At 43.3% G+C, this 27,440-nt stretch overlaps 1 protein-coding gene across 8 annotated transcripts in view; it reads left to right on the forward strand.

Moving 5' to 3' along the window:
* The window catches only part of LOC106577038 (C-terminal-binding protein 2), a 101,546-nt gene that overhangs the window by 38,721 nt on the left and 35,385 nt on the right, over positions 1 to 27,440 (forward strand). For 2 of the 8 annotated variants that reach the window (XR_006760340.1, XR_001322057.2), the window contains exon 1: positions 7,281 to 11,105. The exons of 1 other annotated variant lie outside the window; for it this stretch is intronic. Coding sequence is in view for 5 of the 7 variants with exons in the window: in XM_045700857.1 (XP_045556813.1) it covers positions 9,128 to 11,105 (1,978 nt within the window). In the remaining 2 variants the exon portion in view is untranslated. Of the gene's footprint in view, positions 1 to 7,270; positions 11,106 to 27,440 lie in introns of those variants that run through there. 5 more of the 8 variants (XM_045700860.1, XM_045700857.1, XM_014154713.2 and 2 more) reach the window with 5 other exon arrangements.

Below are 27,440 nucleotides of genomic sequence, written 5' to 3' on the forward strand. Positions count from 1 at the left end.
AGTGTATATCTGACCTTTTATCTAGTTTCTACAAGGTGTTTTCGTTTAAAAGAATGTATTTTCTCCCCAAATAGACACAGGAAAGCCGTGTGTACAACGGTCCATAACTTGGTCGGTTTCTTCCTGGGTCTCTCCTTCAGGCCATTCATTATCACCTTTTGGATCTGAATCCGAGCATTGCCCGGGATATGGTTGTGTTCTCCAGATAACTTGGAGATAACCCCATCAGTGAGGGTTAGGCGACCTCGGCATTCGAGAGCATCATATTCTGTCCACTTCCAGAAGGACGTATTTGAGGTCTGTCGTTCCCATCTGTAGGTGTAGCCTCCTCTAAGAATTATGAATGCTGAGTGTAGCAGTGCAAGATCTTTTTAAGCAGAAGTTTTGGATTATTAACATATGAATGACTTGCAATTCAATTACTGGACTAGCGAAGCCATCCATCCAACCCTTTTATTCAGATCCGGCAGTTCGAAGGTAATCAATTGGGCATAGGTATTGTTCATTAGCAGCACACATTTGCATTCATTCTCTTACATTTTTTAAAATAGCCTATACTACTCTGTCTGGACTGTCTGTGTGTCTTGGTGAGGATTTTAAGTTAAGAAAATACTGAAATGGTCTTCTTTAGTTTTTTTTTTTAACACCTTCATTTAACTAGGCAAGTCAGTTAAGAACACATTCTTATTTTCAATGACTGCCTAGGAACGGTGGGTTAACTGCCTTGTTCAGGGGCAGAACGACAGATTTTTACCTTGTCAGCTCAGGGATTCAATCTTACAACCTTACGGTTAACTAGTCCAACGCTCTAACCACCTGCTTTACATTGCACTTCACGAGGAGCCTGCCTGTTACGCAAATGCAGTAAGAAGCCAAGGTAAGTTGCTAGCTAGCATTAAACTTATCTTAATCACTAGTTAACTACACATGGTTGATGATATTACTAGTTTATCTAGCCTGTCCTGCGTTGCATATAATCGGTGTGCATTCGCGAAAAAGGACTGTCATTGCTCCAACGTGTATCTAACCATAAACATCAATGTCTTTCTTAAAATCAATACACAAGTATATATTTTTAAACCTGCATATTTAGCTAAAAGAAATCCAGGTTAGCAGGCAATATTAACCAGGTGAAATTGTGTCACTTCTCTTGCGTTCATTGCACGCAGAGTCAGGGTATATGCAACAGTTTGGGCTGCCTGGCTTGTTGCGAACTAATTTGCCAGAATTTTATGTAATTATGACATAACATTGAAGGATGTGCAATGTAACAGGAATATTTAGACTTAGGGATGCCACCCGTTAGATAAAATACGGAACGGTTCCGTATTTCACTGAAAGAAAAAACGTTTTGTTTTTGAGATGATAGTTTCCGGATTCGACCATATTAATGACCTAAGGCTCATATTTCTGTGTGTTTATTATATTATAATTAAGTCTATGATTTGATAGAGCAGTCTGACTGAGCGGTGGTAGGCACCAGCAGGCTCGTAAGCATTCATTCAAACAGCACTTTCATGCGTTTTGCCAGCAGCTCTTCGCAATGCTTCAAGCATTGCGCTGTTTATGACTTCAAGCCTATCAACTCCCAAGATTAGGCTGGTGTAACCGATGTGAAATGGCTAGCTAGTTAGCGGGGTGCGCGCTAATAGCGTTTCACTCGCTCTGAGACTTGGAGTAGTTGTTCCCCTTGCTCTGCATGGGTCACACTGCTTCGAGGGTGGCTGTTGTCAATGTGTTCCTGGTTCGAGCCCAGGTAGGAGCGAGGAGAGGGACGGAAGCTGTACTGTTACACTGGCAATACTAAAGTGCCTATAAGAACATCCAATAGTCAAAGGTATATGAAATACAAATCTTACCTGGGAATATTGAAGACTCATGTTAAAAGGAACCACCAGCTTTCATATGTTCTCATGTTCAGAGCAAGGCACTTAAACGTTAGCTTTCTTACATGGCACACATTGCACTATTTAAACCAGATTGAACATGTTTCATTATTTATTTGAGGCTAAATTGATTTTATTGATGTATTATATTAAGTAAAAATAAGTGTTCATTCAGTATTGTTGTAATTGTCATTATTACAAATAAAAATTAAAAAATTGACCAATTAATTGGTATCGGCTTTTTTTGGTCCTCCAATAATCGGTATCGGTATCGAAAAAAATCATAATCGGTTGACCTCTAATTTGAATACATTCTAATAACATTTTACTTCTCCAAAATCGTGTGACAAACACTTTTCATTCTTTGTATTAATGGCAGTGTTGTTTGACCTTTCAATATAATAAGCATTTATCTGTGAAATTAGACATTGAACTTGAACCCTGTTTCAACAATCATTAGCTGATTCACAAAATAAAAAAAACATTAAGTGTGCAAGGGTGTCTGTGCGCTGAGTAGTACGACAGAAAGACACGTGAGCTTTTGAGAAGCGGTCGAGGAAGAGGAAGCAAGGAGTCAAGAAAATGCCATTGAGATGCTCCCCATGTAACAAGTCTGACACAGAGCAAATCATTACCATCAGGTTTAGAGTTTCTGTTTCTCTTCCGTTTCTGCAACATAAGCTGCCCCCCTCTGAGCACTGTAGGAATCTTGGAGACATGTTGTTGAAACATTAATAACATAGTAACTAATATGATATTACTGTAGCTAAGACTAACCGAAATTAGTGAGAGTATCTACATTCTCTGTTATAATCTGATCAATATCCATTGGATTCAGTCAAAAGTAGGACTGTTGCGGTGACGGTATTACATGCTGAGTAGACCGGGCATGCGCATGCACCATCGAGTGCATGTTGATTTTGTCCGTCCACACCAGACGCTATCAGGACACGCAGATTGAAATATCAAAACAAAATCTAAACCAACCATATTCATTTAGGGACAGGTCGAAACACGTGAAACATTCATGGCCATTTGGCTAGCTAGCTCGCTGTTACTGGCTAATTTGTCCTGGGATACAAACATTGGGTTGTTATTTTACCTGAAATGCACAAGGTCCTTTTTTCCCGGATCTTTGTAGACTTTTGACCCATTTTGAGTCACACAAAATTGTGTGTTCCGTACTCCGACATTTAATCCACAGATAAGGGGAAACCTAGTTAGTTTTCAGTAATATCTCCCTCAGTCTTTATCTTCTGACTTTATATGGCGGTTGGCAACCAACTTTAAGGTGCATTACCACCACCAACTGGACTGGAGTGTGGACCTCAGTTAATCTTTTAATCACCCACGTGGGTATATGCTCCTAAAAACCAATGAGGAGATGGCAGAGGTGGGACTTGCAGCGTGTGAAGCGTCACAAATAGAACCAAGTTCTATTTTAGCGCCTGGCTACGCAGATGCTCGTGGGCAGTTTGTTTTGCAACGCTCGTGCCTGTAACGCGAGTGGTGTGGTCAGCATGTTACTGCCCTACCGGTCAGTCATGAGTCATGACTGCAGTAAAATTACACACACTAAAAATCCACGTGACTGTTGTGTCATGGTAATCTCCTTATATGCATTCAGGACATGCTTTGGTAGTACCCAACTCGCTAGTGGCCTGGTACTCAAGGCTCTATTGTCCATCAAACACTTATCATCAAAACAGTAGTGTTTTTAAAACTCACCTCACTGTGATTGATCAATTTGAAGAAATATGTTCAACAACAGGTTGAAACTGAGTGGAAAACATGGTCATTGTGGATGTCGTTTCAAAGCCTAACAAGGAAATGGACAGCACTTTCTGAGATGATGATTCGTTCTAAACACCCATACACATACTAGAGCTGATACAGATCCATACATAGGCTTATACTGTATACAGTGCATTCGGAAAGTATTCAGACCCCTTCCCTTTTGGGGAGCCCTTGGCAAAATGAGTTTGGATGGAATGTCCCCTGTCGAGCAGTGAGAGGCTGCATGCTCCTCAAACAGTGGTTGATGTGTGGAGTGAAGTAACCGGAGTAGCCTACCCCAACAAACAGGCAGGAAAGCTGCCTCCATTCGACATTCCAGTGTATAGGCAGATGACATGTATTTTTCCCCCTGCCCCTGTTCCTAACCATTTGATAATGGGCCATTCTAAATCGAAACAAATGTAACGTATTAGTAAAGATAATATGACATTGAGAATAGTCTGATGGGTGATAATATGATCACTTGATTAGAGAAACAATGTGTGCAGCCTGAGGCAAGGAACATAGCTCAAGTGACTCAAATCATCAATAGCCTATCATGCAGCTCATATATATTTAGATTTCTAAGACATTCTAAGGTTTGTATCATTAACAACTAAAGTTGCCAAATAACTCTAAGTCTAGTGTAGCCTATAGGACCTGTTTCAAAGGATCACTTTTATGTTCAACCTAGCCTTCGTATGCGCACTTACTCCAAAATGGGAAAAATACCCTTTCTATTTTATTCGGCTAAGTGAAATTATATTCTTCTTACTATAAAATCATGTAATATAAAATAATGGCACGGGACTTATAAGCATGTCTTGTCTGCTAAATGAACAAGCCTACAGCCTATGGCATTGAGCATAGCCAGATAACATACAATAGGCCAACTCATATTCTGTTCATCTGAAATACATTTTCTTCATATCATGTTTCTTTATACCTACCTAAAATAAATCATGGATTTATTGGGACGGTGTATATTACATGTATTTATTTGACTTGTTAAAATATAAATGTTCCGAAGGTGCGTATCAGCATCTTGTTTGTTAATTTGCGGTCAATTACCGCGAGATCGACAGTCTTTTGCATGACAATGACCGTCTGACAACATGTCATGACCGTCTGACAAAATGTCATGACCGTCTGACAACATGTCATGACCGTCTGACAACATGTCATGACCGTCTGACAACATGTCATGACCGTCTGACAACATGTCATGACCGTCTGACAATATGTCATCACCGTCTGACCACATGTCATCACCGTCTGACCACATGTCATGACCGTTTGACAAAATGTCATGACCGCCACAGCACTAAACAAAGTAGTCATAGTATTGCTATTGGAGTCACATAGCAACTTACAATATGCATTGAGGTCAAGCCGTGACAATTCTAAACAACATTGGTCCAATGTAATTTAATGTTTATTGTTTATTCCATGTGTAACTCTGTGTTGTTGTTTGTGTCGCACTGCTTTGCTTTATCTTGGCCAGGTCGCAGTTGTAAATGAGAACTTGTTCTCAACTAGCCTACCTGGTTAAATAAAGGTGAAATAAAAATATAAAAAATAAATCCCTATTCTATCTCTCACCTACAGTGTGCCTACTGCCCTAACTCATGTGTGTTAAATATTCTAATCATGCAACGAGTAAACCGCTGTGGATGAATATTGAGGCAGTTTGTTTTTTATGTCTGGTAGAGTCAGTGTTCATGTCTGAACAAGGCTGGTTACAGCGGTGGCGTGTCTTAGCGTAATGGGACCCTGCCGAAGCGCTGTCACTGTAACATGTCAGAAGACACGGAGAGGAGCTGCCTTGAACAGGGTCAAAGGCTCAGAACAGATCCAGGGTCATGCACGCTTGCTGTGCACTGAGTACAAATGAGCTCATCACATGTGAGTTTACACACGCACACACACACACGTGGCATACATACCCTCCCCCCGCCTGTCTGACTAAGATGCATTATTCATATCGAGGCAGGGTGCTGGGGTATGAGTGACAATGAGATGTAGGGGGCTTATTAAACATAGGCATCCGTGTGGGTGGCCTTGGAGAGATTAGATACTCTGATTAATGGTGTCTTTCACAGATGTGAAACATGCAGCCACCAATGACAGCCTGTTGAATAGGAACCCCTGTACTGTTCATGTGGCAGAACAATGAGAGTAGCAGTTACAATACCAAGGTGTACCAAGAAATATTGTGCTACCTCCACGTACTGTATGTCGTGACTGAGGTATTTCTGCTTGGTATTCATTTCTTTTGTTTTACCTTCCACTTGTAGCGGATAATACTGGGTTTGTACAAGTGGCTCACTTTTGTGTCTTCTCTCACATAATAGTGTACGTACCTCCACAAGTCTGTGCATTTAAATGTCACACTGCGTTTTAAAGTTGGAATCTGAGGCGGTGAAACTGCCACGTCATTGCAAGTGCGCTAAAACAGCAGAGTCTGCCCTGTTTCAAAAACAAAACAAAAACAAATGCGACCAGTGGCACTGTGGATCTCAGCTTTGAAAGGATAGTTCACCCAAATTACAACATTACTTATTGGTTACCTTACCCTATAAGCAGTCTATGGACAAGGTCTGACAGCAATCCATGCTTTGGTTTTGTTTAACTGGCCACTGTTTCAAATGCTAACTTTTTAGCATTTGGGGCACAAATCCAATTCAACGTTAGCATTTGAAAAAGTGCAAGGGAAAACAAAACCAAAGCATGTATTGTGGTCATACCTTGTCCCATAGACTGCTTACAGGGTAAGGACACCAACATGTGATTTAGTCATGTGGGTGAACTATGCCTTTAATGTCATGTATATACTCAGGTGTATAGGGAATAGGGATACTTCATCCTTGGTTTGTCGACAGTGTCTTTGCCTCGTTGCTCCTCTATGGTTAGATCTACACACCCAGAACACATTCTCTATCTAGATCTATTTGATAAAGATGTGTGGTCTAGCCTAGCACTCTCTCTCTTGGGAACCAGATCACAGAAGGAAATCAGTAAGAGGGGACTTTTATGGTTTTCTCTGATGGTGTTGAAACACAGGTTGTACGTACACACTGGGTTTGTTGGTGGCAGGGCAATGCAATGGTTTCCAGTGACCGATATTAATGTTTTGCAAAGTTAACTTAACCCTATTCCCACAAGGCATATGCTACGTAGGGTTGCTTTATTATAGATAACTGCGTGCTTCTACATATGTGCAGGCCTTTTGGTTTCCCCAAAGTCCCTAAAGACTTAATTAGTTTACTTTTCACCGTGATAATCTTTCAAGCATGAAACCGAATTGAGAAACTCGCTCTCATTTTAATATCAGTGCCCCCAAGCTGCCTTCCGTCTCTCGCTCTCTCATCCATCCATTTCCCTCTCTCCCCATCTCACTTGCCTTATTTCCTTCTGTCAACTATAGTTTCCTGGAACTAGTATAAAATTTAAAAAAAAAACACAAACTAAGTTGGTCTGAAGTCAATTCCACTGTCAACAATAATCCACTTTTTCCTTTCAACCCATAATGCAATAGCAGTGGGCGCTTCAGCTTTTACACTTACTTCCTGTCCAGTGCAATCTCTTATCTCCCTAATTACGCAACACTGATTAACGAACGGATTCATGATCCACCACTGCAGTCCAGTGTCCAATCTGGGTCTTCACGATTGTATAAAAAGCAAATGTAGGGTAAACTCTAGTATAATTTGTCAACGTGGTGGGTTATTTGAGAGGATCCCCTAGCTGTCATAACAACAGAAAACATGAGGCCCCGGCACTGATCCCAGGACAGGGTTAATGAAAATGAAGGCGTCCTTTCTGCCACAACAGTTAACAGGGAAGCTCTCCAACAGGGATATCAAGTGTCTGCTGGCCAGGCAGGTAGGTACAGTAAGCCTAAGGACAAGGAATCACAAGGGACTGGGAGGATAGGACGGACTCACAGAGGGTTTGAGGGATTGCTTAGGGATTGCATGTGTGGTGACAAAAAGTGCTTTCTCCCCCCTTTTACCTCTCCCCAGGTCTCTCTGACAGGGGGCAAAATCCAGTTTCAGAGCTTTGCTCTGTAAAGTGGATCAGCAAGGCTTTGGGTGGAGTGCTGTGGTAACAGCAGGTAGATAGAATGTGGTTGGAAAAAAATGGCTTTAGTTCCACAATTGTACATGTAAATTGTGCTTTGAGGACAATCCGTGGGTGCATTTCTCGCTCAAGGCGGAATGCCTTGCTTTTGTCAGTGTCTTTCATGCTTATTTCTCAAGGGCAATTAATCATTATTTTCATTTTTGTGAGTGGCAGACAATATGTTGTTCTAATAATCTTTTCAAAGTGTGAATATTTTTACCAGTCTGTTTCCCATTTCCACCCATGGTTTCTGTTTCTCAGAGTCCCGGTCCTCTCGTGACAATTATCAGGTCCTCTCAGTGAGCGGGGACAGTGTGACAGGAGGCTACAGAGGCGTAAGTGACATTTTGGGCGAGTTTCACAGCAGTTGCGTGGTCACTCTGGCAGCGTCGGCGCCGGCAACAGATTAGTGTCCAATCAGAGTGGATTTGATGTTTCCTGACAGCACATGAGACAGCAGTGAGATCTGTATTCATTTCAATTACCCGCCTGCCTGCCTTCCCCCTCCCTGAGGGATACTAGCGGTGTGGTGTGAATCTCCTCTTGCTCAATGAACGAGACCCAGCCGGCCCTGCAACTCATTGACGACCCAATCAAGTGATCAGTCCAAGGTAAGTGTCCCGGGCAACGGATGTGGATGAAGATGGGCCCCCTCGTAAATGGACAGAATAATCAGAGATATGTTTTATCTGGTTCACGTGACGTCACGATGGGCAGTAGAATTAATCAGGCTTTATATAGACGGTAATCCCTCATAGCAATCGCCAGAGCGACTAAAGTGTCCCAGAGTAGGGGAAGGATAAAACCCTACTGGATTATTACAAGCCCCTGCCTACGACCCTCTCCCATCCCACCCCCTCTAATATTCCCTCCTTTCTAGTTTTTTCCTCCTCTCACCGCGTCGGGTAGCCTACACAGTTGGTGGCCAGCACAAGCACGGACCCTGTCATTGTGGTTCAGTGGAGTAGCTGCTGCTGCCTTTGCAACATTTGCACAGTGTGTGTGTGTGTGTGTGTGTGTGTGTGTGTGTGTGTGTGTGTGTGTGGTGTCCTCTATCCCTTCTCACCACCAGCAATAATATTTCCAGAGATGAATTATTCAAGGATTGCCTGTCAAGGGGGAGCCACCTGATAGCAAGGACCTCAGGAGAGCCAAAAACCTTACAGCTGGATATCAGGTGAAACGATACACCCCACTGCTTCATCTCTTTCTCCTCCGTCCTCCCTCCTTCATTTCCACTCTTTTGATGTAAAGTGTAACTGAACACTTGAAAGAAAACACCAACTACTCCTGCTTGTTTTTTTTCCTCTGTAAAGCTGTCTTCTGTTTTTTTCTCTCCAATGCTCGTCACCAGCAAGCAGTTGAATATCGGTCGCTCCCACAGTTGGGACACCCTGGGGGGGAATGAGGGGCAGTGGGCCGGGGGAGAAAGCGTTTACGACCACCAAGGCAGGATTGCGGGCCGACGCAACTCGCTGTCTTACAGAGGAGTTTACCACGAGCCACCTCCTGGGGTGCGTCCTCCTGACCTGGATCTGAAACGAGACCCCTACTCCTACCAGGACTCTCTGTACAGCCAGCAGGGCTACGCTGCTGATCCCCGGGAAATGAGAAAGGGCTCAGTCCCTGAGCTAAACCACTACGACCGTCCAACCATGGCTCATAGTCACCAAGGATCCATCGTCTCCCAGGAATATTATCCCCATGACCCTGCTATGGCTCCCCGACCACCGGAGGATCCCCGGGGCTTCTACCGGGTGGAGCAGCAGCCACAGCCTCACCCGCTCAACAGATCCCCGTCCCACTATGGGATGAACCCAGTGGGACGGCTGCCATGGGACCAGGGACAGGGAGGGAGGCCCGGACCTCCGGGTCCTTCATCGGCTTCTCCTCTTCCTCCTCCCCCTCCTCCGCCAACTGCCCATGGCATGAACCAGGTTTACAGTCAGCCTGCAGCTGTAGCTGCCGCTGCCAAGATGATGCCAGATGGCCAGCGCTCTCCTGCTCACTATGGGATGGAACAACCATCTTCGCCTCGGTACGCATCTGAGCCACCCCATCTAGCTGGACAGCCGGTCTACACCGACATCAACGGCCGTCCCCTGGACCATCGGCAGCAGCAGCCCGCAGCCACCTGCCTGGTGGTGGACCCTAACACTCAGGGGCTGGACGGGAGCATGCAACAACGAGGTATGATGATGAGGCAGGATTGCACCTCGCCCTACGGAGTACAACAGCCTCCACAGCCCAACATGCAGGTCTACAACCCCAACCCACCTCTCGCTGCTCCTGCCCCTCTTCCTCCCCCACCAGCCCCTGTAGCCCTCCCCCCTCCACCTCCCACAGCCCCCCAGACGCCTGCAGACCCAAAGAGGAACGCCGACCCAGAGTTCCTGGCTCTGCTTCGCAATGAGGGTCTCTCGGAGAGTACCATCTCCTCACTCATCCAGCAGGGCTTTGACACAACCGGCATGCTGGCAGTCATGGAAGAGAATGACGTGCGCTCTGTGGCTCCCAACTTAGGGCAGGCGCGGGTGCTGTCGCGGGTAGCCATCAGTGTCAAGAGGCCCTTGGAGCCTACGCCCACGTCCCAGCAACAGGCCCCCATGCGGGGCCGCTCCAACAGTTTCAGCCACCGCTCTGACATGTACCTCCAGCAGCAGCAGCAGCAGCACCAACATCATCAACAGGCCATGGCAATGGGCGTGGATCCACGGCTGATGCCACCACAGACCCCCGGTGTCATGCAGACCATCTCCCCCGCGATGGCAGAGGCCATGGCCAGGAGGCCCAACAGTGCTCCCTCTCAGCACCTCCTAGAAACCACCCAGGGCTACCCAGGACCTCGTACCCCGGGGCCCTACAGTGGCGCCATGGTCCCTGTCCAGTCCCGGCCCGTGTCTGCATACTCCCAACACCCGGGTGTCCCTATGCATCCGGGCATGCAGATGATGGCTGCCTTGCCCCAGCACCAGCAGATGTCAGGGGCTGCAATGCAAGCCATGCAACAACAGCAGATGCCAGTGTCCATGCCTGCCCTGCCGCCGCCTCAGCAGGCCCCAAAGGCGTACTCCACCAACTACACAGTGCCCATGGAGCTGATGAAGCGGGACCGCAGCCTGCAACCCATGTCGCCCATGCACAGCCCCCACCTCAGCCCTCAGATGATGCGCAAGGCTGGGGGCACCCCGTCTGATGGCGCCATGATGCCCGTGGGTACCACCATGCAGAGCCAGAGTGCTATGGCCGCCAACCAGAAGCTTAGCCGCCGTACAGGCCCACCTGTCATCGTCTCCACCATGGCATCACCAGATACAAGTAAAGCACACTTTTATCCCTTCTGCATTCCCTCCTCTTCCTTCGCTCCCCTAGTCTCTTGGCTGTAGTGCATTCATTGGTTACTAAAGGAGCCATTCTTCATTGCATTCTTGTTACAGTTATTGCGTTTTCTCTATTTGAAATGAGGGCTTTGGTTATATAACCATTCACTCTACTGTAGCTAAGACAACAATTAGGTATTGTGTTTTTTCAATACGATTCATTCTTTTATACCCTTCCTTGTCAGGATAACCTTGACATGTGGATAACCCCTTTCTCAAGTAATGGTTGAATATGTAAGGCTCCGACACTGCTCACTTTATGGCACCTATTTGGCATGAATCGAATACAGGATACTGTTTTGCAGTGCTCTTAAACCAAGAGCTGAAAAGGGCCATTTATCTGGTTCCCACTCAACGTTCAAGTGTTGTAGATACTTTTCCAGTGGATTGAGATGAATTGATCTCTTTGCTGCTTTCACATCATTTTAGTCTCTCTGTTGGCTTTGTGCAGCTCAGCTTGTTGCAAACCCGTGGATGTGAATTGTATTGACAATGGATAAACATCTCAACTTGATGTTTCATATAAAGGCTACCATATTTTATGTGAATGGTTTTATTAGTACCATATTCTGTATTTTTGGGGGGGTATGACTGGCTTAATGGCTTAAAATGAAAACATTTAACAATGTCAGCCTTTAACCCATGCCCTAGTTATCTATAGTCAGCTGTTGTGATCTTAAAATGTCAGAGTCCCCGTTGAAAAGCTCTGAGAGTACCTTCCTCTTTCTGAGTCGTGTTTTAGACTCTCACGTGTCAACGGTCAGCCATCTTTGCACACTTTACGACTCTTGCTGTCCTCTGTATTGTTTCACGCTAGTATTTGTCACACGCAATAGTTTTGATGACCAAGGTGGAGTGTGGGAGTGGGGTAAGGACTGGGTGATGTGGTACGGTGTGTGCTGTCGTCAGCACGTGGAGTGTGGGAGTGGGGTAAAGACTGGGTGATGTGGTACGGTGTGTGCTGTCGTCAGCAGGTGGAGTGTGGGAGTGGGGTAAGGACTGGGTGATGTGGTACGGTGTGTGCTGTCGTCAGCACGTGGAGTGTGGGAGTGGGGTAAGGACTGGGTGATGTGGTACGGTGTGTGCTGTCGTCAGCAGGTGGAGTGTGGGAGTGGGGTAAGGACTGGGTGATGTGGTACGGTGTGTGCTGTCGTCAGCAGGTGGAGTGTGGGAGTGGGGTAAGGACTGGGTGATGTGGTACGGTGTGTGCTGTCGTCAGCAGGTGGAGTGTGGGAGTGGGGTAAGGACTGGGTGATGTGGTACGGTGTGTGCTGTCGTCAGCAGGTGGAGTGTGGGAGTGGGGTAAGGACTGGGTGATGTGGTACGGTGTGTGCTGTCGTCAGCAGGTGGAGTGTGGGAGTGGGGTAAGGACTGGGTGATGTGGTACGGTGTGTGCTGTCGTCAGCAGGTGGAGTGTGGGAGTGGGGTAAGGACTGGGTGATGTGGTACGGTGTGTGCTGTCGTCAGCAGGTGGAGTGTGGGAGTGGGGTAAGGACTGGGTGATGTGGTACGGTGTGTGCTGTCGTCAGCAGGTGGAGTGTGGGAGTGGGGTAAGGACTGGGTGATGTGGTACGGTGTGTGCTGTCGTCAGCAGGTGGAGTGTGGGAGTGGGGTAAGGACTGGGTGATGTGGTACGGTGTGTGCTGTCGTCAGCAGGTGGAGTGTGGGAGTGGGGTAAGGACTGGGTGATGTGGTACGGTGTGTGCTGTCGTCAGCAGGTGGAGTGTGGGAGTGGGGTAAGGACTGGGTGATGTGGTACGGTGTGTGCTGTCGTCAGCAGGTGGAGTGTGGGAGTGGGGTAAGGACTGGGTGATGTGGTACGGTGTGTGCTGTCGTCAGCAGCAACGCTGCTTTTAAAGCATAAACATTCCATGTCAATAGATGTCTTTGTCCAACCAATCTGGGTAGGCAGTATTTCGTGGTCAATGTTAAACGTGGGAGACAGTGGGAGAATTGGAGCCATGAGTTTATGCGTGCAAGTGTGAGTGTGGTGTGTGTCTGTCTGTCTGTGTGTGTGAGTGAGTTTTTGCTTAGGAGCTGTATTCCCTGCCCTTCACCTCATCCGAAGGCATTTGGAGCTTGTCCACACAGTGCAAGGGCAAACTTGTTAAATCTGCCATAATCTACAGGCCTGGTGGGCTGGTGGGTTGGTGGTCTGGTGGGTTGTGTATTAGTGGTCGCAGCTTACAGCATCATCCTGCTTATAGTTTTATTTCAGCAAAAATCTCTCTGCAATGTAGAGGAGACCCGTAATGGCCATGCACCACCTCTCCCCCCGGCCCCTACTGTAGTAAACATGACGGTCTTGTTGCATCATGGTAATGAGATACATTGGAGTAGCCTGTAGCAGTAGGTTGGGTGTTGTGTTGCATACACTTTGATCTGTTCAGGTGCAGCAGTGACCATTGTAGGGAATGAAAAGGAATTATGTGGAAAATGTTCAAATGAACTACATTGTTAAATGTATCTCTCTAATAATGTTGGTGATACAGAAATGTGGAAGATGTGAGAAATGACCAGCACAGGCTATGATTTCAACACGTGTGATTCGTCATCAAAGTTGTTTGATTAAAAATGCATATGAAGAGATAGCTGCTGTGAGCTGTGCCTGCTTTATTTCTACCGGTTGGTTGGCATCCTAGCTGTGCTGCTGAAATCAACTGAATGTGTAGATGGCCGATCAACAATTGTGTCTTTTCTCTGAGTGACTGTAATGAGAAGCGAGAGGGTTTAATCCTGTAGATCCTCCTTTTACAACACTGCTAATCCACAGATTCACTCAGTTCTCTCTGGACTAGGCTGGCATCCATGGATTCCCCCAGTTCTGGAGCCATGGGCTCTGACAGCTCCACTGTAGATTGAGAACAAATGGATTTATGAAAGCTGTCTAGTCTCAGGAAAAAGTATGGTGCTTCTTCTGTTTATGTCAAAAGGACCCCTTCTGTTTAGCTAGCTTTCTCTGCTGTAAAAATCTGCAGCCATGACACTAGCTCAAGTTAAACACGCTCAGCACAACAAATTAATGTGCATGAGGCTGACATTTGTTGCTTTGGTAATTTCATCTGTTAATGGACGGCCTGCAAAGCCTCTTGAAAGCATATTCCTTAATTGTGTGTTGCTAGGCAACGGGGGTTTTGGTCGTAATCACAGAAAGATTGCCTTCTCGTTTAGGGAGCGGAGGAAAGGTTTCACTGGAGTGGGGACATTTGCATTTAATGGCACTTTCTTGAAAAAAGGGTGCTTGAGCTAATGCTGTAGCTTAGTTGGTAGAGCATGGCACTTGCAATGTCAGGGTTGTGGGTTCAAATCCCGTGGGGGACCAGTATGAAAAAAGTAGGAAAATGAATGCAGTCACTACTGTAAGTTGCTTTAGATAAGAGTGTCTGCTAAATGACTAAAATGTAAATAATTATGAGGTTTTAGTCACCTCGGGAAATATGACCAAGGAGCAGTACTGCCGTGTGTCCTTTATGAGAGTGGGAGATTATATCAAATCAAATGTATTTACATAGCCCTTCTTACATCAGCTGATATCTCAAAGTGCTGTACAGAAACCCAGCCTAAAACCCCAAACAGCAAGCAATGCAGCACGGTGGCTAGGAAAAACTCCCTAGAAAGGCTAAAACCTAGGAAGAAACCTAGAGAGGAACCAGGCTATGAGGGGTGGCCAGTCCTCTTCTGGCTGTGCCAAGTGGAGATTATAACAGAACATGGCCAAGATGGCTATGTTCAAATGCTCATAAATGACCAGCATGGTCAGATAATAATAATCACAGTAGTTGTCGAGGGTGCAACAGGTCAGCACCTCAGGAGTAAATGACAGTTGGCTTTTCATAGCCGATCATTGAGAGTATCTCTACCGCTCCTGCTGTCTCTAGAGAGTTGAAAACAGCAGGTCTGGGACAGGTAGCACGTTCGGTGAACAGGTCAGGGTTCCATAGCCGCAGGCAGAACAGTTGAAACTGGAGCAGCAGCACGGCCAGGTGGACTGGGGACAGCAAGGAGTCATCATGCCAGGTAGTCCTGAGTCATGGTCCTAGGGCTCAGGTCCCCCGAGAGAGAGAAAGAAAGAGAGAATTAGAGAGAGCATACTTAAATTCACACAGGACACTGGAGAAATACTCCAGATATAACAGACTGACACTAGCCCCCCGACACATAAACTACTGCAGCATAAATACTGGAGGCTGAGACAGGAGGGGTCGGGAGACATATATAATTTTGCATTGTAGAAATCATCAGGTTCAACAGTTATTTTGGTTGCATGGAGTATGTCTATCTGAGTATGATTTCTGACATTTGACAACATGATATAGGGAATATCTCAACCTTTTGAGATATTCTGCTCAACCGTCTTCATAATCCATAATTAGTAAGCCTACATAAATAATTAGATGTGATATGCCAATAGGCTCAATCAGTTCATTAGTAACACCCTTAGTGAACCAAGACTTTTCCTCCCCATTAATAATGCCCTTAAATGATTAAGCTGCCAATATTTGGTGCTATGGGAAGTCCCATCGTGTAAAGGTCCATATATGGTCATTCCAGACATCACCCATCTTTATCATGCCCATATATGGCTGAGTGGCACCTCCTCTTCCTTAGTTCCTCCCTGGGAGTGCTTCCACTCAGATTCCACACAGACGCTCTTCCATAGTGTGGTGGGAATTATGATCTGTGGTGCAGCTGATTCTCTAGATGGTAGATTATATTTTGAAATGAGTTCAGTATTTAGATCCACACACAGTGGTTCCAGTGAAGGATTAAGATGCATTGAGTCAGTGTGCATTAGGCTAGATACTGTATACTGCATGGTGATGGAGGAGGGGCTTTGTGATGGCGTAGTGAGCCATCAGTTAACCTCTTACATCTAGACGTTCCGCTAGCGGAACACCTGCTCCAATAGCCAATGACGGGCGTGGCGCGAATTACAAATTCCTCAAAAATACAAAAACTTCAATTTTTCAAACATATGACTATTTTACACCATTTTAAAGACAAGACTCTCCTTTATCTAACCACACTGTCCGATTTCAAAAAGGCTTTACAACGAAAGCAAAACATTAGATTATGTCAGCAGAGTACCCAGCCAGAAATAATCAGACACCCATTTTTCAAGCTAGCATATAATGTCACATAAATCCAAACCACAGCTAAATGCAGCACTAACCTTTGATGATCTTCATCAGATGACACCCCTAGGACATTATGTTATACAATACATGCATGTTTTGTTCAATCAAGTTCATATTTATATCAAAAAACAGCTTTTTACATTAGCATGTGACGTTCAGAACTAGCATACCCCCCGCAAACTTCCGGTGAATTTACTAAATTACTCACGATAAACGTTCACAAAAAACATAACAATTATTTTAAGAATTATAGATACAGAACTCCTCTATGCACTCGCTATGTCCGATTTTAAAATAGCTTTTCGGTGAAAGCACATTTTGCAATATTCTCAGTAGATAGCCCAGCCATCACGGCTAGCTATTTAGACACCCACCAAGTTTAGCACTCACCAAAGTCAGATTTACTATAAGAAAAATGTTATTACCTTTGCTGTTCTTCGTCAGAATGCACTCCCAGGACTTCTACTTCAATAACAAATGTTGGTTTGGTCCCAAATAATCCATAGTTATATCCAAACAGCGGCGTTTTGTTCGTGCGTTCAAGACACTATCCGAAAGGGTAAATAAGGGTTACGCGCCCGACGCGTTTCGTGACAAAAATATTCTAAATATTCCATTACCGTACTTCGAAGCATGTCAACCGCTGTTTAAAATAAATTTTTATGCCATTTTTCTCGTAAAAAAGCGATAATATTCCGACCGGGAAAGCGTGTTTACGTTCAAAGAGAGAGAAAGTAAAAGCATGGGATCCCCTCGTGCACGCGCCTGAGTCTCATAGTACTCTGACCGGCCACTATCCAAACGCGCTAAAGTTTTTCAGCCAGCGGCTGGAATTACATCATTCAGCTTTTTCCCGGGTTCTGAGAGCCTATGGGAGCCGTAGGAAGTGTCACGTTACAGCAAAGATCCTAAATTTTCTTTAAACAGAGCCAAGAAGCTCAAGGAATGGTCAGAGAGGGTACTTCCTGTTTGGAAACTTCTCAGGTTTTTGCCTGCCATATGAGTTCTGTTATACTCACAGACACCATTCAAACAGTTTTAGAAACTTTAGGGTGTTTTCTATCCAAAGCCAATAATTATATGCATATTCTAGTTTCTGGGCAGGAGTAATAATCAGATTAAATCGGGTACGTTTTTTATCCGGCCGTGAAAATACTGCCCCCTAGCCATAACAGGTTAAGGATGGGGTCGCCTTGGTGATGAGATGAGGCTGTCAGCTCTTGGCTGGAGGTCAAAAGTGATGGTCTTTATCATGCCTTTCAGTGAGTCCTCCCTGGAGAGGTTGTGTAGTGGGTAAACTTTAGTTCCCATGATAGACAAGTGCCTGACTTTGCACCGATTGCACGGCCTTGGGTACATGGCGACATTAATACGTTCTAGATATTGTGTGCGCGTTGTGAATAACTCCAGACAGTCATGTCGAGTTGTGACTTTTTGTAACCTACAAGTACAGCAGTCCCGCAATTCACCTTCCTTGTAATGTGAAAGACTTATCCATCAGGGACGATTGTCCTTCAAACAGTAGAGCTGCTTGCATTCTTGAGACAGACATATATTATTGAGTAAATGCGTGTATATGAGGAGAAAAAATGGGTAATTGAAAGGTCAAAAGGGTGAGAAAGTAGGAGGAAAGTAGAGTACTCCCAAGCAGATGTTTTTTTGAAAATTGTCCTCATCACTAATGGTAAATTGGTAATATAAAGACAATCTCTCTATCTACATACTGTGGCTCTGCCTTGCACTACGGTTGCATCTGCAAAGTGCAAACATTCTCTATCGCTCACCCTCTGTTTCGATTTGTCTGCAAAAATAAGGAACATGAATACAACACAAGAAACATCAGGACGAGAGAAAAATGTTTCTATACTGCTTCTCCGTACTCAGCTCTGCACATTCATTCATGACTGTGGTTGTGGTTTTGAGTTGTGGAGAGAGAGAGAGAGAGAGAGAGAGAGAGAGAGAGAGAGAGAGAGAGAGAGAGAGAGAGAGAGAGAGAGATTAGATGAGCGGATATTCCCATTATGCCATCTGTTAATGTGGCAGTCAGTAGTTGGAACTATCTAAAAGCGCCCTCCCCACCATTGTTTGGGTAAAAAGCTGAGGAACGGGGCTGGAGAAATGTGACCACTCAAATTCATAGAAAGAGCTATGGATGCGAGGACTGACCATCCATGGTATCAAAATAATAGTTGTAACCATGTTTTGAGGCTACATAGTGTTTATCTATATTTACTTTGTGAACGAACATTCAAGTATAACAATCTTATATTTTGGCTCTGATGGGGCACGACAGTTGAACTAAGACATTTCTAAGTCATATCCTTCAAGAATCAATGGGTACATATCATTAATTTATAAGTCCCAAAATGTATGTAGCAACTGCAGATTGTCCCTTTAAAGGGTGAGGACAGGAGGAAATGGGGAGGGGAGAATACGGTACACACCCCATGGTTGTGTAATCCCATAGAAATGAATGAAGAGATTATAATCCCTCATATCCAAATTCTACATGCAATAGAAAAGGCTGTAACTAGACATAGCATTTAACATTATAATCTGATGGTCAACCTTTTAATTGAGCTATTTTGTAATATCATAATTTATTCCATAGTAATTTCAAATAACTTTTTGACGAAGATGATCTATCGGAATTATACAGTATGGTTTGCTATCTGAGAGGACGGCTGGGGACAGACGGTGTGCGTGAGCTAGAGAGAGAGACTGAGGGGGAGAGAGAAAGAGTTGGAGTACGAAAATTAAAGGGGAATGAAATGAAAGAATGGGAACAATAAATTGGAAGCCGTATCTGACCTCATCCCTCCTACCTCTCTTTCACACGCCCTCTCTTCTACCTCTCTTTTACTCTCTACCTCTCTGCCAAGCAGCAGGTCACATTTAATAATTCATCTAGAGAAAATGAAAACTTCATGGGTATTAAATTACTGAGCGAAAGTGGCTGCACTAACCTTATTTTCTCCAGATGAGAATATATGGAAATATAGAAGCTTTGCAGGAGAGAAATTCTCGCTAAACTGGCTGGCTGTGTTTTACCAGAGGGAGGCCATCTTGGAAGGGGAATCTCATTGTCTGTGTGGCTGTACAGTAGTAGCTGTAAGGGAACAGCCCTTCAAGGTTAGGAGTCCTGCTCTCCCACTCAACATGTGTCCCTACTCTCTCTGTACCTATTCTCTCCTATTCTATTTGGTCTATTATGTTGCATTTATACCTTGAGGTATCTATCTGACAAAAGTAGTTATGCGATCTGACAAAGTGCCTAGATGTGATAGCTTTGTGACGTTAGAATGTCTCGCTGTCAAGTCTTATCCAACTTCTAAACCTTAAGAGAGGGATTTCACGTGTGATTCAATCAGTGGTGGAAAAACTACCCAAAAGTATAGATACCTTAATAGAAAGTTACTCCCTGTAAAAGTGAAAGCCACCAAGTAAAATACTACTTGAGTAAAAGTGTAAAAGTATTTGGTTCTAAATATACTTAAGAATGAAAAGTAAATGTAACTGCTAAAATATACTTAAGTACCAAAAGTAAAAAGTAAAAGTAAAAGTATGAATAATTTCAAATTCCTTCTATTAAGCAAAGCAGATGGAACCATGTTCTTGTTTTTAAAATGTATGGAAAGCCAGGTGCACACTCCCACACTCAGACATTATTTACAAACGATGCATTTGTGTTTAGTGAGGGGTAATGTATTAAGTAAAAAGTACATTATTTTCTTTAGGAATGTAGTAAAGTAAAAGTAGTCAAAAATATAAATAATAAAGTACAGATGCTCCAAAAAACGACTTAAGTAGTACTTTAAAGTATTTTTACTTAAGTACTTCACACCACTTGATTCAATTCCACACACACACCAGCGGCACATGTCTACGTTAGCTCATGCGCTAGGAGTCAGTCTCTTTCATCATGGCTCTGGCGAGACAACATCAGCACTAATAAACAAGCACTGCTACACCTCATTTACTTTTTCCAGCTGTGTCTGTGTAAGTGTGTAAATTGTGTGTTCTGCTGTAACTCCATCCATGGTGTTGTGAGCTGACATCTCCCCAGAGGGTTTTCTGCCTTCAGCTGGAACAGAACCCAACCCCAGCTGTGTGTGTGTGTGTGTGTGTGTGTGTGTGTGTGTGTGTGTGTGTGTGTGTGTGTGTGTGTGTGTGTGTGTGTGTGTGTGTGCGTGTGCGTGCGCGTGTCTGTGTGTGTGCCTGAACAGGCCCCAGCTGTGTGTGTGCTGGCTAATGTGCACATAATGTGTGTGTTTTAGATGTGTTTCTTTGTAGGCAGTGTACGGGAGGGCAGTACAAGGGTGCTTCTCTCGTTCTGTCTCTCTCTTTCTGTCCTCTATCTCTTTTTCTCTTTCTCTCTCTCTCTGTCTCAGTAACCAGACAGATGGCTAATGTCACATACAGAGGAGGAAAGGAGAGAGAGGTGGAGAGAGTTCCAGATCTCAGACACCTTCCCCCAGAGAGACAACATCTGGAGTCCACCTGCTGCTGTGGCGTCTTCCTCCTTCCCCCTCTTTCTCTCTCTCTCTCTCTCTCTCTCTCTCTCTCTCTCTCTCTCTCTCTCTCTCTCTCTCTCTCTCTCTCTCTCTCTCTTTCTATCTTTATAGCCCTCACAAAACAGGCACGTTAACATCAGTTAGCCACAGTATGCAGAACGTCTTCTTCTAGGCTGACACAGTGGTGGATTTACAATGGGTTTGGTGAATGGAGTCATTTAAAACAAACTTCCTAATCATTCTGTCTTTGTCATTGATATGTGAGGCCTAGAGGCAATTTTCTAACATTACAGTGGCAATCAATGCTTTTCCATTCTCTCCCACTGAAGTGGTGTTTGTGTGTGTTCCTAGAAGGTTGTGTTGTCTGTGGAATGATTTCTAATTGAAGGCAGACTTCTTAGAAATGCGGGTTAAGTCCTGTAGTAGGGCATTTTGTCTGTGACCCCCTAGCCGTAAAATGGCTTAGACTTAGTCCTTCAGACTACTAGCCCTAGATGTACACAATCTGTTAGTACTGTGTTTGGGTTTAGAACAGCACTGAGCCTAAATTAGACTCAAATATCTTTTGGACTGTTACAGAGTGCAAGTGTGTTTGGGTAAAGGGGTGGGGGAGGGTGTGTGTGGGTGCGTGTGTGTGGGTGTTCAGCCCCTCTCTGTTGTCCCATGCAGTGTGTACTCTACATTGTGTGTATTCTGGTAGCGGGAGCTCAGTTCTCTACTCTCCCTCGTTCTCTCTGACCTGGTTTTGACTAATTGATTTTGGCTGAGAGTTCATTAACCCTTCATTGCTGTTACTACCACCACCAATACCACTGTAGGAGGGGGGTCAGAAAAGGGTTAACACATTGTGAGTGTATGTGTGCTTGCGAGTATGCGTGCGCTTATGTGCTTGTGTATGTTTGTGTGTGAGTCGTTCCATCTGATTTCAATCACTTTTTGACCGCACCCCTTTTGATTTGAAATACATTTTCCATACATGGTCGACGTGGTCAGAAAGGGACATTTTGGGCATAACTGCCAAAACATTTAGGAGATAGAGGTTCTAAAAGTTTACCCATTTGTAATACCCCACCCTACCATCAGACATCCATATCTTTATCAATGGAAAAAAATGTATGGTTCAGTTTGATAACATTGTAAAGTTTACATACAGGGTTGTCAAACTGTTTTATAATTTCTTGAAAAAAATGTTTTTAAATATATATATTTTTTAACCTACATCTAGATGTTCCGCTAGCGGAACGCCTCGCCAATATCCAATGATAGAGCGTGGCGCGAATTACAAACACCTCAAAAATCCCAACTATTTTACACCATTTTAAAGACAAGACTCTCCTTTATCTAACCACATTGTCCGATTTCAAAAAGGCTTTACAACGAAAGCAAAACATTAGATTATGTCAGGAGAGTACCCAGCCAGAAATAATCACACACCCATTTTTCAAGCTAGCATATAATGTCACAAAAACCAAAACCACAGCTAAATGCAGCACTAGCCTTTGATGATCTTCATCAGATGACACTCCTAGGACATTATGTTATACAATACATGCATGTTTTGTTCAATCAAGTTCATATTTTTTTTTTTAAACAGCTTTTTACATTAGCACGTGACGTTCAGAACTAGCATACCCACCGAAACTTCTGGTGAATTGACTAAATTACTCACGATAAACGTTCACAAAAAAACGGCGCGTATCGTGACAAAAAATATTCTATTACCATACTTCGAAGCATGTCAAACGCTGTTTAAAATAAATTTTTATGTGATTTTTCTCGTAAAATAGCGATAATATTCCAACCGGGAGACCTTGTTTTCGTTCAAACACTGAAAATAGAAAATGGAGTCTTCACATGCACGCGCCCGCCAGTGTCATTGTTCTCAGAACGACCACTTTCCAAAACCCCTACTGTTTTTCGCCCAGGGACTGCAGAGTCATCATTCCCCGTTCTGGCGCCTTCTGAGAGCCTATGGGAGCCTTAGAAAATGTCACGTTACAGCAGAGATCCTCTATTTTTGATAAAGAGGCTAAAGAAGGCCAAGAAATGGTCAGACAGGGCACTTCCCATATAGAATCTTCTCAGGTTTTGGCCTGCCATATGAGTTCTGTTATACTCACAGACACCATTCAAACCGTTTTAGAAACTTTAGGGTGTTTTCTATCCAAATCAAATAATTATATGCATATTCTAGTTTCTGGGCAGGAGTAATAACCAGATTAAATCGGGTACGTTTTTTTATCCAGCCGTGAAAATACTGCCCCCTATCCTAAACAGGTTAACGTAAATGATCAAACATTCATAAACTCAGATTTTTTATTATTTTCACATATGTTGTAGCTTAGACTCTATTTTACATCATCTGAGGTAATTGTGTTGTGCCCGCCATCGGTTGAGACACAGCATAGTCTTGAATACAGGGTGGGTGTCATTTCAATCATAGAAATATATTTCATAGAATGGAGAAATCCCTTCAGACCACTACAATTTAGTGGGTACATCAGAAAAATTGAATTGACATTTTAACTTCCAACTACTAGCACAAATATGGCCACTGGTCTACCCACCAATGAACGTCAACTTAAATGCAATATTTAAATTACATTTCTATGATTTCAATAGGTTTCCTATGGATTGACAGTATAATTTAAAACAATTTATATTCCCATTCAAGTCAACATTCTCTGATGCGTGGACCTCCAACCATCTTTGTGCTACCAGTTGAAAGTTGAAATGTTCATTTTATTCAAATGTTTGTACATTTATCAGCCAAAACATGACCCCCACCATGTATTCAAGAGCATGCTGTCTCAACTGATGGTGGGCACAACACAAACAACTATAGATCTGTCATTCTCACTGAAAGCAAGTCTAAGAAGCGGTAGATTGTTTCTATGTACTCTGTTTCTATTCTTTTACTTTGGGTTTTGTACACCAGCTTCAAACAGCTGAAAATACAATATGTTTGGTTATAGAAGAGATATTTCACAGCAGTTTAGATGGTACAATGATTTTCTACACTATACTTGCTTGTTTTATCACATAAACTGAAATTAGGCAAACCATTAGAATTTTAGCAACCAGGAAGTGGTGGAGCACCTTTAAGGCTTTAAACCATCAGAACTATTATTCCGAAATTAGAACGCTCTGCCTGGAAAGAGTTAACCACACTGCTAACCTTATGCCTAACAGAACCTTAAATGAAGACTAAAAAGCACATTTTTGATTTCAAGAATTTCTACGATATAGCCCATTTTGACATTGCGGCTGTGGTAACTAGTGACAACTCTTTCCAAGCGCGAGTGTCACGCAGTTTACACACCCGAAAAATATCAGATTACGTTAATGCACAATATTTGGGAGTGTATGATTTTTTTCGAGCTCTTTTCTCTTTTGCTATATACGTTGACAGTCTCTTTCTAGTCATGGTTTAGAAATCTCACAGTATAAACTTTGTGGTAGCTTTCTTTTATGTCTGCTACGTTACTGCAGATATGGTAATCTGAACTATCCGATTGGCCAGTGGTAGGCCTATAGTGCACTTGATTTGCTCCCCTTGGGCCCGCCGGGATGGCAGTTTGTACCTTCAGGCATATGGTTCAAAATGGGAACATGTTGCCAACCCAGCGTGCAGGGGAGCTGAATCGGGTGCACCTACCGCCAACAGGGTGCAAGGCTTATCGTTGTTTTTTACAGAAATGTTGGCGATCGACTAGGAATGCCTTGGAGATCGACCAGTCGATCACAATCAACTGGTTGGTAACCACTGCATTGCATGGTTGCAACATAGCGGTGAGTGGCGGCCTTACAGATGGAATCGCTTAAGCAAATTTATTTGTAGGTCTTATTAAGGTATTTAAAAATAAAGAAAGTAAAACACAAAATAAGGAACCATTTACTCCTTCAGACCTGGAAAATGAAACAAAAGTAAAAAATGAGGCAAGATAATAGATATGCAAATATGGCCATCAAACCTCAATAGGACATTCTGGTTGCCACTTGACTTGATCACACACCAGGGTTCTCATCCTAACTACATTCTCACTCTCTCCTTACCTCTTTACCCTCAAGCCATATTTTTACCTCCTACCTGAACATCCTGTCTGTCATTCTCATCCTTTATCCTTTTGGTAGCGAGTGATTGACAATGAAAAACAACTCAAGCTCATATCTACTTCCCCAGAGTCAGATGAGCTTGTGGATACCATTTTTATGTTTCTGTGTGCAGTTTGATGGAAGTTGCTGACTAGCATTAGCGCAATGACTAAAAGTCTATGAGACTTCCAGTCATTGCGCTAACGCTAGTTAGTGTTGGCTCACAAACCTACCTCTAACTTCCTTCATACTGGATGCAGAGACTTACAAATGGTGTCCACTAGTTCATCTGACTCTCAGGAAGTAGATAAAGGGCTTCATTGCCAAAATCCCAAAGTATTCATTTAAGGCTTTAGACACACAATGGAGATTTTGTGTCCTAAAATGTAGTTAGTGATTTTTCAATGGGAGTCGAGCTACGATGGACAAAGGAGATTGTCAGTCATAAAACATACGATATGAGCTGTGCCGTGAACTTACCCATGCAACATTCTAAATAATGGGACCTCTGATACTGTACCTTGAGATTGCATTGTGTGTAACGCATGTATCACGCTATAACTAAATCATTTGTTAAACTAAAGTTACACTTGAAATAATGTAAACATCATAACAATCATAAATCAAGAATGTGTACAACGCATATTGTATATATGTAAGAATATGTAACAACGACAACAATTTCAACTGTTTATCATTTATTGTCCTCATTTACCTTTACCCAAGATGGTGACTTTGATTTTCTTATGTATTGTTAGGATTACACATTTAGTTTTGTTTGGGTCTGATGAAAAAGCAGACAGTTTGTATACTATGTGTGTTTTTTTGGACCAGGTGTGTTTCTTGGAGCATTGCTGTATCAATATGGTTTCTTGCTAGGATATCAAGACAGCTGTAAGGTTCTTATTATTTATTTTGTACCTTTTATTTAACCAGGGAAAACCCATTGAGACCAGGGTCTCATTTACAAGGTTACCCTGGGAACAATGAATCAACATGATCAGGCTCAATACAGCAAATGGAATTAAAAGCGACAGATAAAATTACACATCAATCAAAATAAGTGCAGTTCTCCTTCACCACATTCCTCATCAAAGTTCCGAATTGACTATTCGAGACCAGAGTCAAGCCTCAAAGTAACCCGCAGGTCATTCCATGCGCTAGGGTCACAATAACTAAAAGTAATCTTTCTGGACTCTGTGGAGACCCGCAGAACCTCTACAACCAGCCAGTGTTGAGAGCAAGTCTGACGGTGGCTAGATTTCCAATTAAGAAGTGAGGTGTGGTAGTATGGGAGTTTCTAGAGAACTGCTTTATATACAAATAGCAGCCAATGTTGGGCCCTTCTGGTAGTCAGAGACTCCCAGCCAACAGAGCTATATAAAAGGCAATGATGTGTACAAAATTTGTCTCCAGTGATAAAATGCAGGGCTTTTTATAGGTTTGATAAGACTATTTCAGCCTTTCAAATTCCAAGAGCGAATAGCTAGCGTTGCCATTGTAAAAGAAATATGAAAAAATATTAATGATGCCTCCAGCCCCCCCCCATGGTTCCCCCTGCCCTGCACTATCATTACAGGGTTGCAGCATAACAGTGAGTGGCAGCCTTACATATGGAATCTCTTAAGCGGCATATTTTTTTTTCGATCTTAAGGTATTTCAAAAATAAAAACTAGTTAAACATAATATAAGGAATCATTTATCAGACCTTTAAACATAAGTTTGCAGAATTGATGAGTAAGGGTGGGTAATGAAGAAAGAAAGAAAAGGAAAACAGTAGGCTAAATAAAACAGAAATGTAAGTCTCAACAGTCAAATAGGATGGCTGTAGGAGCAATAACCCTTGATCCATTATTCTCATTATTATTAGCAATAAGGTTTAAATGACCTTAAAACATGTTTAGGTCATTTTGTATAAAGCATTTTTGTGCTCTATGCTATGTGAACCAAAAATTTAAAAATAAAAGCACAGTACAAGAAACGCAGTCTATAATCTTCACAATAATTAATCGTGGCCAGTAGCACAACTCCCTGGGAAATAAATTCAGTAGTGTAAAAGGAGGTGGACAGCCATAAAAACATGTTGTATTTCTTTTTTTTAAGGAATTGTGCGGTAACCCATATGAGACTGGCCATTTATCCTTGACAGTAGTACAATAAAAATATTAGGGGAATAGCTTCCAATTTATAATGCCACATTTAGCCCATATAGGGATGCAATACACTGTATCCACACAAGCAAGCAGCACCAGTCTGTATGACGCTTCAAAATATTGTCCGTTGTTAACTAATTGGCATGGTGTCATCATTGTCTAAATGTCCTGGACAATAGGCAATATAATAATAACGAAGTCCAATGTTCAGCAATAATATCTAATTGAGGGTGTGTCCTCATCATTGTCTTATGCTGAGGACAGCACCATAGCCATAGGCAGGCTGCATGATTGGGCATAGATAGCATACCTGAGTATATGAGCCTGTCAAATTAGGGTTAGCCTAGATCTGTCGGATCGTCTCCTTGTGTGT

Source organism: Salmo salar, chromosome ssa18 (genome assembly GCF_905237065.1).
Source record: "Salmo salar chromosome ssa18, Ssal_v3.1, whole genome shotgun sequence".
Taxonomy (NCBI): Eukaryota; Metazoa; Chordata; class Actinopteri; order Salmoniformes; family Salmonidae; genus Salmo; species Salmo salar.